This window comes from Nannospalax galili, unplaced genomic scaffold (genome assembly GCF_000622305.1).
Source record: "Nannospalax galili isolate Female #2095 unplaced genomic scaffold, S.galili_v1.0 scaffold2356, whole genome shotgun sequence".
In the NCBI taxonomy this organism is placed as follows: Eukaryota; Metazoa; Chordata; class Mammalia; order Rodentia; family Spalacidae; genus Nannospalax; species Nannospalax galili.
In genome coordinates, this window is record NW_008337156.1 from 14513 (window position 1) to 25263 (window position 10751).

General features: G+C 43.5%; 1 protein-coding gene across 1 annotated transcript; it reads right to left on the bottom strand.

The window, feature by feature from the left end:
* Positions 1-6448: 6448 nt before the first annotated feature.
* On the bottom strand, positions 6449-8083 carry LOC115070224 (translation initiation factor IF-2-like). The gene is made up of 2 exons (XM_029563166.1): positions 7397-8083; positions 6449-6912 (listed from the first exon to the last, which is right to left on the bottom strand). The coding sequence occupies exons 1-2, from the start codon at positions 8066-8068 to the stop codon at positions 6844-6846; spliced, it is 741 nt and encodes a 246-aa protein (XP_029419026.1). The 5' UTR covers positions 8069-8083; the 3' UTR covers positions 6449-6843.
* Between the last annotated feature and the right edge of the window lie 2668 nt (positions 8084-10751).

Below are 10751 nucleotides of genomic sequence, written 5' to 3' on the forward strand. Positions count from 1 at the left end.
CTACCACACAAAATGAATTCAGCTCATGCAAGTACATTTCCAGATTTACGGTGAAGGACACAGATCTGGTGAAGGGATGATTAGAAAAAGATAAAGTACAATTTTGTGGGTTCCTCCAAACTTATGAAAACTATGATTTTTAACAGTACTGAAGATCTAAAACTGAGCCCAAACGTTTGACGTGATCATGATATACTCTTCCCCTTTGTGGGAAAACAAACAGCTTCTTTTCAATAGACTTCCTGTCATTCTAGAAGTCGCCGCAGAGAACACTGAAAATCTCAGTCATCATACAAAAGGAAAGGCTTCGACATGTCACTTCTGGGCCACCCCTAGAGTCTGCTTCATATTTTCATACACCACATAGCTGATGCCAACAGCGGGGAGCACCTTCATGAAGTTTGGGGTGATGCCTCTATAAAGTCCTGATATTCCTTCTTTGGAAACTATTCTGCGAAAAAGGCCAACCATGTTCAACCGTGGAGCTCCTTCTACCATGGCTAGAAAAGAAAGAATAAAGGAAAATGAGGAAGCCAGGTCAATCTACGATGCTACAATATTCCATTATTATTACAACAGACAGTGAGGATTCAGACTATTATCTAAAACACAATGAAATAATTGTTGTTTGTTGTTGTTGTTTTGACAGGGTTTCCATAGCCCCAGCCTGCGTGGAAGTCATTATGTGGACCATGCTGGCCTTGATCTCACAGAAATCCACCTGTCTCTCCCTCCCGAAGGCTAGGATTAAAGGCATATGCCACCATGCCTGGCATAATGAAATAATTTTTTTTTGTCTTTTTGAGACAGGGTGCCCCTATAGTCCCAGCTGACCTGAACTCACTATGTAGACCAGGCTGGTCTTGAACTCACAATGATCCGCCTGCCTTTGCCTCCTGAATCCTGGGATTAAAGGCATGAGCCACCACGCCTGGTTGAAATAATTTTTAAAAAGCAATATTCCAAAATAAAAATCCTTTTTCTATAGCACTTAACAGTGAGTTTCCTAGCTACAACAGCTATCACAACAGCTCTTTGTTAATTGCTATGTGCTAGATACTGGGTTAATTACTTTCCATACTAGCCCTTCAGGGTAAATATACCCATTTGTAAATGAGGAATTAGAAGCTTGGGAAGATGGAGAAGCTTGTCCTAAAATCCTTAGATAGCAGTAGTAACCAACTACTACTCCCAAACAGCTGTGGTCTGCTGATGCCACAGTCAAACACTTTCTATCACATCACTCTGTGGTAGCATCCTCCCCAAGCACTGAGGAAAAAGAATTAATTTTGGAGAATATGGGAAGAGGTGACTTAGGGACATTTAGAAAGAATATACACCTGGGCCTTGAAAATTATCTCAGCAGATGGGGTGGAGGCAGGCAGAGGAAGAAACCCTGCATTACTGGTCCAGCAAAAGACAAGGGCAGGAACAGCATGGGCGGGTAACCATGGTGACCTTTAGCTGTCATTGTTTCCCACAGAGTACAAGAGGCTGGAGGTTTGTTGTGTAGTTATTTCCTCTGAGTTGAAATAGCCTCTCCTGGAAGGAGGAAAGAGACTCCAAAACCTCAGGAAATAAAATGCACAAGGTTCAGGAAGTTCCTGAAACTTAGAAGATTCACAAGGTCCCTCCAAAATGTTATATAAGCAGAGAAAGAAGACTCCTCAAGACACCAACCTGCCTGCAGGTTAGGCAGGAGCTCCAGGGATTGTGTTTCCGTGAGTCATCCCCATGCTGGGGTGGGCTCTTCAGTGGTGCAGCTGCCTCTGGGTCACTCACGCTCCTGTAAGGACCCCCTCTCCTATGCTCCCATAAGTAATCCCAGTAAACTCACTGGTCCACTAAGATAGACAGGAGTGGAGTCATTTCTTTGGGCTACTGTTGTCCTATCTGAGCTGAATAGACAGATGTTGGTTTGTTCAATTCTCCACAGGAAAAGTCATGAGATCGTATAATGCAGGTGGGGAAACGGGGCTGGAGCCAAAAATGAAGCACCATCAGATTCCTAAGGGCTTTGGAATTCCCTATTCTCGCTGAGAACTTTGGAATTTACTCCAGTGTTAACTGAAGAGTTACCATAATGTCTGAATAGATATAAAATGATTGAACCTTGACGATGTCGATGTGGCTCAATTCTTCAGTGTCTTCACATGTGACTCACTTTTAGCTCATTTTGGTATGGTTCATCTCTTTATTTCACTAAAGCATTTATAGTATTTTACATATCTCTGAATTGGCAAATCTTAAAAGACAGGCTGTATTCGTCACCATCAGCATGTGGCACTTCCTGAAACCCTCTCTTTCCTAGAGTCTCTCTCTCTTCCTCTGTCTGCCTCCTCTTCTCTCCTCCTCCTTTTCTTCTCTCTCTCTCACTCTCTCTCCCCCTCCTCCTCTTTCTTCTGTCTCCCTCCCCCTCCTCCTCTCCTCTTCCTCCTCCTCCTATCTCTCTCTCTCTCTCTCTCTCTCTCAACATCCTCCTGTCCCTTTGGCTTTTGCTTTACATCCCCACAGATACTCAACTGAGACTCAAAGTCATACTCAACTCATCCAACATGGACCCTGACACTGCAGTCTCTGTGTAAAGCTGCTCAATTGGGTCATCACCGTCATCCTTGGTTCATCTCTTTCTGACCTCCCTGCCCAAGCAGTCAGTGAGTTCTGCTGATTCTATTTCCAAACCATTTCTCAAGTCATTCCTTGCTTCTCCAGTCCCTACAGCTATCACCTATGCTGAGCTCATCTCCCTGGGTCTAGCCCAGCCTCACCCTCCGCCAATACTTCCACATCTTTTTTTTGCAAGATGATCTTCCTTAAATATTACACATTTTACTTCACATGTTCTCTCTGTGTGTGTGTGTGTGTGTGTGTGTGTATACATATATCCACACACACCCCTTTCTATATCTATATCTTCAAGTTAAAACCATGAATAGGCACCAACACCATGTTTACAGTCCAACACTACAGGATTAACTGTAGCTCAGTCGTTTCTCTTTTGTAGCCCCATTCTCTAACAGCCTACCTTCTCGGCAGAGTACTTGCTCAGTTCTCTGGTCTGTGCCTGTCCTCTCAATCCAGCCAGGCACACTGCTCAGCCACTTTTGATTCCTGCTGGGCAGTTTTTCTCACTCAAACCTGCCTGGTGGCTTTTAACTTGGGAGCATGGAAGACAGGAAAGAAAAAAGAAGGGAAGGGGGAGGAAGAAAAGAATGAAGGAAGAAAGATAAGAGATGGAGGGAGAGAGGAAGGAAAGGAGGAAGGGAAGAAGATTAGAGGGAAGAAGGAAGATGGAGATTTTATATATAAAGTGTAAGTAGATAACATTGATCTATTTTCTATGATTACTGTTCTTAAATTTTAAACTGATTTACATAAAAACAAAGTATTCAGGGCATAATTTTTTTTCTAAACATTATTTTATGTGTATAAGTGTATTGTCCTCATGTATGTAATTGCACCCATGTCATACCATGCCCATGGAGGTCAAAAGAGAGTATCAGATGCCCTGGAACTGGAGTTACAGACAACTTGTTAGCCTCCACGTGGGTGCTGGGAACCAAACCAGTTCCTCTGCAAAAGCAGCTAGTGCTCTTAACTGCTGAGTCATCTCTCCAGCTCAATAGGGCCAAATTCATTTAGTATTTTTTAAAAAATTTTAATTGAATTTTTGTGTATTTTATACAAAAAAATCATCTTTATACCCCCTTCCCTTTCGGCACCCTCCCATAGCCTCCCCACTGAGTTCATACATTCTGTCATTTGTGTTAAGGACAGGACCCAATTGAAATAAATGCTGAAACACTGAAGTCTTAACACAGTCTTTAGATAATTTTTAGAATGCTGAAGTACATTGTTTTTAAGGCCAGTTATTGTTATACACGGTTATTTTGAAATGTGAAGTACATACATGATTTAGTAACGACGGTAACTTAAGTAATTTAGTGTTGTGTTTTTACAATTGAGAATTGTTTGCATTTATTTTGGGGGTTGGGTGGGTTAATGGACAGTAGGGCAAGAGACAGCATCCACTTTTTAACCTGGAATTGTGTCTCCTAAATGACTTAGAGAATTTGATAGAATTTCAAATCAGCTTGTGTGACATGAAGGAGCCAAAATCCAAAATAATAATTGTCTCAGTAGAGCCTATCAGAGCACACAGATTCAAAATTTAATGCATTATATTAGCTTCCTACTGGTGATCATAGCTTTTCACAGAATGTGTCGAATTCTCCGACATGGCCTACTTTGTGATCTCTGGAGTGCGAGAGCAACGATGGGAATTTTAGAGTAGAATTGGTCCTTGTGGAGAGGCTGGAGATTTGGTCTTATTATCACAGGGTAAGTAGCTCAGTTAGCAGAAAGGGTAAGCATGTTTACCTGCTAAAATGTGAGAATCTAGGGTGGTTATGCAAGCAGATCTTGTGTAACTACAAGGAATCTGATGTAGGTGCTGAAAGAAGTCTCAAAGGCCCCAAACTGATGAGATCAATAAAGTCTGCTGTTCCAGTGGAAATGATAGATGTGAGAAGGCCAGAAGTTGGGTCAAGTAGAGTAGCTGAATTGAGCCAAACATTAGACTTATTTCCTGACCTCAGAAATGAATACAGTAAAGGACATGTGAGTTGATTTTACTGTGGCCCTTGGGACACTGTTGGCCTTTGGGACTTATTAGCAGAAGTGGGAAGGGGAGCCCTTTCATGTTCATGTTTGATATCTGTGGAAGTTTTCTTCTCAAAAGGGGAAACTTGTTACAATAGCTTTTATTTCTCTGTTAGCCTTCTATCATTATAACAAACACCTGAGGTCATCAATTTATAAAAAAGAAAAGGTTTATTTTGCCTCATAGTTTCAGAGGTTCCAGTTCATTAGGTTTCTGGTGGGGAACACAGTGGAACAGAATAGCTTACCTCTTGGTGAGAAGAAAAGAGGAAAGAGAAAAGTGGAAAGGAGGGCAGGCCCTGGAGTATCCCACAACCCCCTGGGATAGCACTCTTGCACTCCCCCACTGGCCTAAAGACCTTCCAGTGGGCCCCACCTCTAGAAGGTTCTACACCCTCTCAACTGTCCTAACCTGGGGACCCCGGCTTCAGTACATGGGCCTTTCAGGACATTCCAGACCCAAACTTCAGCAATCTGTATTGTTTCTCAAACTAACATATTTTTATAAAGTTAAGTAAAAATGAATTGTCAGATAATTAAAAGATGGCTCTACGTATTGATTAGATTCAACACACGCAGTTGATAAGGTTTTTAAATCCTCCACATCTTACTTGTTGCATGCACATTTATTTACTGCTTCTCAAATAACGCATGAAAGGCTCACCCGGGCTCTTATGTGCGATCCCTGTGAGGTGAGCCCAGGCAGGCCTGAAGGTTTGTGTCTGAGAAGCTCCAAAGTAAGACTGATGCTGCAGGGCGATGGTTCACAATACCGACAGCAACACAGAGTTGAAATACTTCATAAATTGTTTACTTTATAAATTTGATCACCATGATCTTTTAGGATTTTGTTATTATATTTTGTTCATGTTTAAGGCTGATTTTTGTCTACTTTATTGAGATCCCTGCATAGAAGAGTAAGTTTTGAGGAGCATACAGTTGTGTAACCACCTTTGAAATGAAGATCTACAGCAGTTCTGTTCCCCCTGTTCCCGTTTGTAGTCAAGCTCCCTGAAAACTTGCAGCTGCTGATCTGTTTTCTGTCTCTATGGCTTTGCCCTTTCTAGAATGTCATAGAATGTATGTTGCAGGTGTTAGAATTTGGGATGAAAAGGTGATGTGGGAATAAAGAAGTAGAAATTGAATCCGTCCTCAACAGATGCAGATAATTTTATTAACTACTGGGGCAAGCAACCTTCCAGAGGGAATGAAGGTTGTGTGTTGGGATTGGATTTATAGGTGGGCCCAGAAAATCCCAGAAAGGGGGTTGTGCCTTCCTGGAATCCTAGAAGGGGGGTTGTGCCTTCTTAGGCTGTTGTCAAGTTCCTTCCTGGGATCTGGGAAGGAGAGATGGTAAGTTCTGACACAGGAACTAGGTATCTTCTGCAAAGTGGTTGGCGAAGAAGCAGATCTTCGAGAAGGCTGATAAGGAACAAGATATCTAGTAGGCTAAAGGCTCTATGTTGTCCCTCTTGGTGTGGAGAGGCTGGATGGGTGGATAGTTAGTGTGTTTGGTCATTTGTCAGGCTGATTTACCTTCAGCAGGTGTCAGTCATTCTTTTTTATCGCTGAGAGGCATTCTGTGGTATGCATGCAATGAGGTTGCTTAGGGATTTACATTTCGATTGTTTCTGAATTGGCAAACAACTCTCAAGTACAGACCCAGGTAAGGGGGTTAGAAGGTGTTTTCAAGGACAGATAACAAAAGCTGATGAAGTCTGAAGGTTTTTCCAAAGGAAAGGGCTAATTCTTCAGACTAGAATGTGGAATGATAGAAACAGAAATTGGTTTCAGAATGACTTTTATTAAGCAGACAGTCCTTACCTGCATTCTTTATTCACAATAGTATGTTTTAAACAAAAGGGGAAGGAAGGAGGCAAATTCAGGGTCTTAGTTCCTGGCCTTTGTAGACAAGAGTGGTTTAGGTTTTCATTTAAATGCCTGGTGACAACAGGATAGAACTGGTTTCTAGTAAGCAGCTGTGATTAAACTGAGATTGATGACAGTGAGGGCATCCTGATTGGTGCTGGGTGCTGTAGAGCATAAAGACCTCTCCTGGTAGGAGGCAGCTGTTCTTTCTCACCTGGAGAGACCATGCTATGCCTGGGCTTCAGATTCGCTCAGCAGGAGGACTAGGACTCTGCTCTTCTCTCGGTAGATCCAGTGTGTGTCCAGTTACCGTTACCGCATGTTATGCAGAAGTTCTGTCTCACCTGAACTTTGAACACCAAACCTCAGAACCACATCCATCTGGAAAGGAAGGAGCCTGGGGTTATTCTGATGGGTGCTGTGGGCAGATACCCACTTTGCTCTGGCAGCTCACGCAGTTTCCAGAAGCAGTAGTTCCTGTCTCCACGCCCACTGAATGGGCGGTGATATTTTTCTGCAAAATGCCCGGCTCAAGTCTCTTCTCTGGCTTTTTCACTCCCCCCAACGCCCCTCTCTGTGTTCTCTGACAGCCATTTCTAGGTTTAACTCTTCTTAAAAGTTTCTCCTCCCAGGCAATCAACCACCCACTCCCATCGTTCTTGTGAACAGAAATAGCACCCAGAGATATGCAGTGGATGTGCATTTACACGAACAAGTTGAGAGACCTAGGCGAGGCCAAGTTCCCCACACAGGGAACCAGCCACCTCTGGGCACCTTTCCAAGGCTTCCAGTCCAAAGGGCCTTGAGGCTGAGCAACTTGCACTTCAAGCCATTTGCCCACCCCACACTTTAGAAAGCTGCTCACTTCTGGGATGAAGCAGAACTTCTTCCCAAGCATCAGAGCACCCAGCAGGGCCCCTACTGTAGGCTGGCCCGTCCCTCCCGGAGGCCAGCTCCGCCCAGAGCAGCAGCTGGGCTGCCACGCCCGCCGCGCAGCTCGGTTCCCGCTCCCGCCTAGGCCTCGCCCGGGACGGCGTCCCCCCACGCCCAGCCTGGCGTCGGAGTCCCTAGCGGCCGCGCCCCGCAGGTGGTAGGCTTGCTGACTTCCCCGGAACCATGCTGCGCTGGCTGCGGGGATTCGCGCTGTCCTCGGCGGCCTGCCAGGATGCGGAGCCGTCCACGCGCTACGAGACCCTGTTCCAGGTGCTGGACCGAAGCCGGGACGGCGTGGTGGACATCGGCGAGCTGCAGCAGGGGCTCCAGAGCCTGGGCGTCCCCAAGGGCCGGGACGCAGAGGAGGTGGGTTGCGGCTGAGCGCCGGGAGCGCTGCGCGCGCAGGGGACGCTGCCAGGTCTCGGGAGGGCGGTGGCCCCAGGCCGGGCCGAAGAAGGCGGAACTGAACCTCCCAGCTCCGGGAGGAGCTCCGAAACCATAGGGACTTGTGTCTGAAAACGCGGGTATTTTTCCAGAGAAATGAAAGGTTTGAACACCGGGACGTGGACGCTGCGCCTCTCCCATACCTTTGTTCTGAGTGCATCTCTGGTCCTTTATGCCCTGCTGAACCTTTGCAAACGTTTCATGATTCTTTAGCTGTCAGACTTCAGTGTTCAGTGAGAGACACTGCGTATCTCCTAGAAGCAGTTTTGTTACACTCAGAGTTTATTGTTTCAAAAGGGGTTGGAAACCAGCCGTGCTCGCAGCTGCTTGCTGGGGAGGAATGGCTGCATTCCGTTTTTATGACATTCTAAGTTAGTGCCCTAAGTACACAAATTGATGCGAGCGGCTGACCTGTTCCTGAGCAATTGTATTTCTCTGAGTCATTTTAATTGTGCTCTGGCCATTCAGCCCCCTTGACTGGGTGGAGACACCGAATATGGAACTTCTCCAAGCCTGCTAAAGTGCAAGAGGGCACTGGCATTTCCTACCCGAACAGGAAAGTGATCAGGTTACCAGGGCCCACCAACTGTTCTGCGCCTACATTTTAAATCCCTTCTACCATGCCAATCAATGTGCTTAGCGGTTGGAGGCCTCTTTATTATTTCTTCTCAGAAGCTGCCCATTTTGCCTAAGGTCTATATTATTATGATTTTATAAGTTTATCTCCAAATGGGTCCTCTGTTTTATCCTTGATCTCTGTTCTTTCCCCTTCTGTAGCCTTGTTATAGGTTTGCCGATTTTATTCAGGTTTTGAAAGTACAAGCTTTTGTTAAATGTTCTGCTGATCACCTCTGTTCTTTATTTTCTTTCATTAATTTCCGTTTATTTCCTTCTACTTTTCTCTGTTTGACTCACATTCTCTCATTTCTTGAATCGAATGCCTGACTTGTTAATTTTAAGTGACAGCATCTCTTTAGTCACTTCTGTGTCAGAAGTTATTATTATTTTCTTCCAGGTATTTTCTAACTTCCAGTATGATTTCATCTTTGACTCGTGTATCATTTAAGTGTGCTTCAAATTTCCCAATTTCTTTATTAGGTCTTTGAAAATATAAATTAAGCAAGCCTCTGGCAAGATTTTAAAAAATATATATGTAGAAAGAATATAGTCAGGCATGGTGATACATGCCTATAATCCCAGCACTCTGGAGGCTGAGGCAGGAGAATTGTCAAAATTCCAGGCTATGTAGCAAGATCCTGTCCTCCAAAGCCAAAGAAGCCAAACTAAACTAAATCAACTGACCAAACAATGACAATAGCAACAGCAACGAATCACCAAAGCAACAGAGAACTCAAAATCAGGAAAAAAAGTTTTTAATTTTCCAAAATCTATAACATATTGTAAAATAAATTGTGTGAAACTGTGTGTATGTAAACATGTAGAACAGGATTTCTCATTTATCATTAATAAGTATCTATATTTTGTACATATGCACAAAGTATATTTTGTGCTCATGACAGCATTATAGAAGATCATGAGTGAATCCCAGATGTCTACACTGCTGGACTTTGGTTTTGCTTAAATGTGCACTGGTTCTTCCCTCTTGAAATAAGACAGTATGTAACTTGTTTGAGATTTTACAGGAACCCACAGTTAAGAGATTTTTTAAAAATTTATTTTATGTGTATGAGTGTATTGCCTGGTATGTAAGTACACCTGTGTCGTGCAATGCCCACGGAGGACAGAAGAGGCTGTCGGATCCCCTGGAACTGGAGTTACGGACAGTTGTTAGCTGCCATGTGGGTACTGGGATTCGAACCCGGGTCTTCTGCAAGAACAACCAGTGTTCTTAACTACTGAGCCATCTCTCCAGCCCCATGTTTTCTTAAATTTCATACATGTATACAATATATTTTAATCCCTCCACATCCTGAAGTCTCCTCTCAACATATTTCTCTTCTAGCTTCATGTCCTCTTTAAAAAAAAAAAAATCAATAATCCACTAAATCCAGTTAGTACTGCCATATGTGCATGGGTGTGGGGCCACCCACTGGGGCATGAGCAGCCTATCAGTGGCTGTTAGTCAGTGTGTGCGACAGCCAAGTCAAGCCAGCATTTCACAGCTCTCCTCCCTATCCTCTGGTTCTCACATTTATTTCTGTTCCTTCTTCCTTGATGTTCCCTGAACCTTCCATGTGTATGGGGCAGGGGTTGGTAGAGACCACCCATCTATGGCTGAGCATTCAAAGTCACTTATTCTCAGCACTTTGAACAGTTATCAATCTCTGCATTAACCACGACCCACCTCATAAAGGAAGCATCTCTGACCAAGACTGAGAACTGCACAAATCTATGGGCATAAACATAAATATTTAGAAAGCAGTTTTCTGTCAGGACTATTTTGCAAAACCACAATAGGTTCCTATCTAGGGTCTCTGGCTTGCCCAGATATGGGCTTTTTATCAGGTCTATAGTGCTAGGTATAAAATCCCTCCTCTGGAGCAGGCCTCAAATCCAATCACGAAGAGATTACTTTTCTGCTTTTTTCTTACATCATTTGTGTTATTTCAATTTAGAAAAATAAATACACACTAGTTCACTGTTTTTATATTTAGGGAAAAAGTTATTTTTCTTTTGGGTATCACTTCCTCTGTGTGTGCCTTTTGGGATCACCTTCCAAAGATGAGTTGATCACATGCCACAATGTGTAGATCCTTTGCCTCAGGTATAACTATAATTTTATAATTATATATTTATGTATAGTTTTATTACCTATTAAAATCCATTAACAATTATACATAATTATATATATAATTCTCAAGTGGTATTATTTTTATGTAATT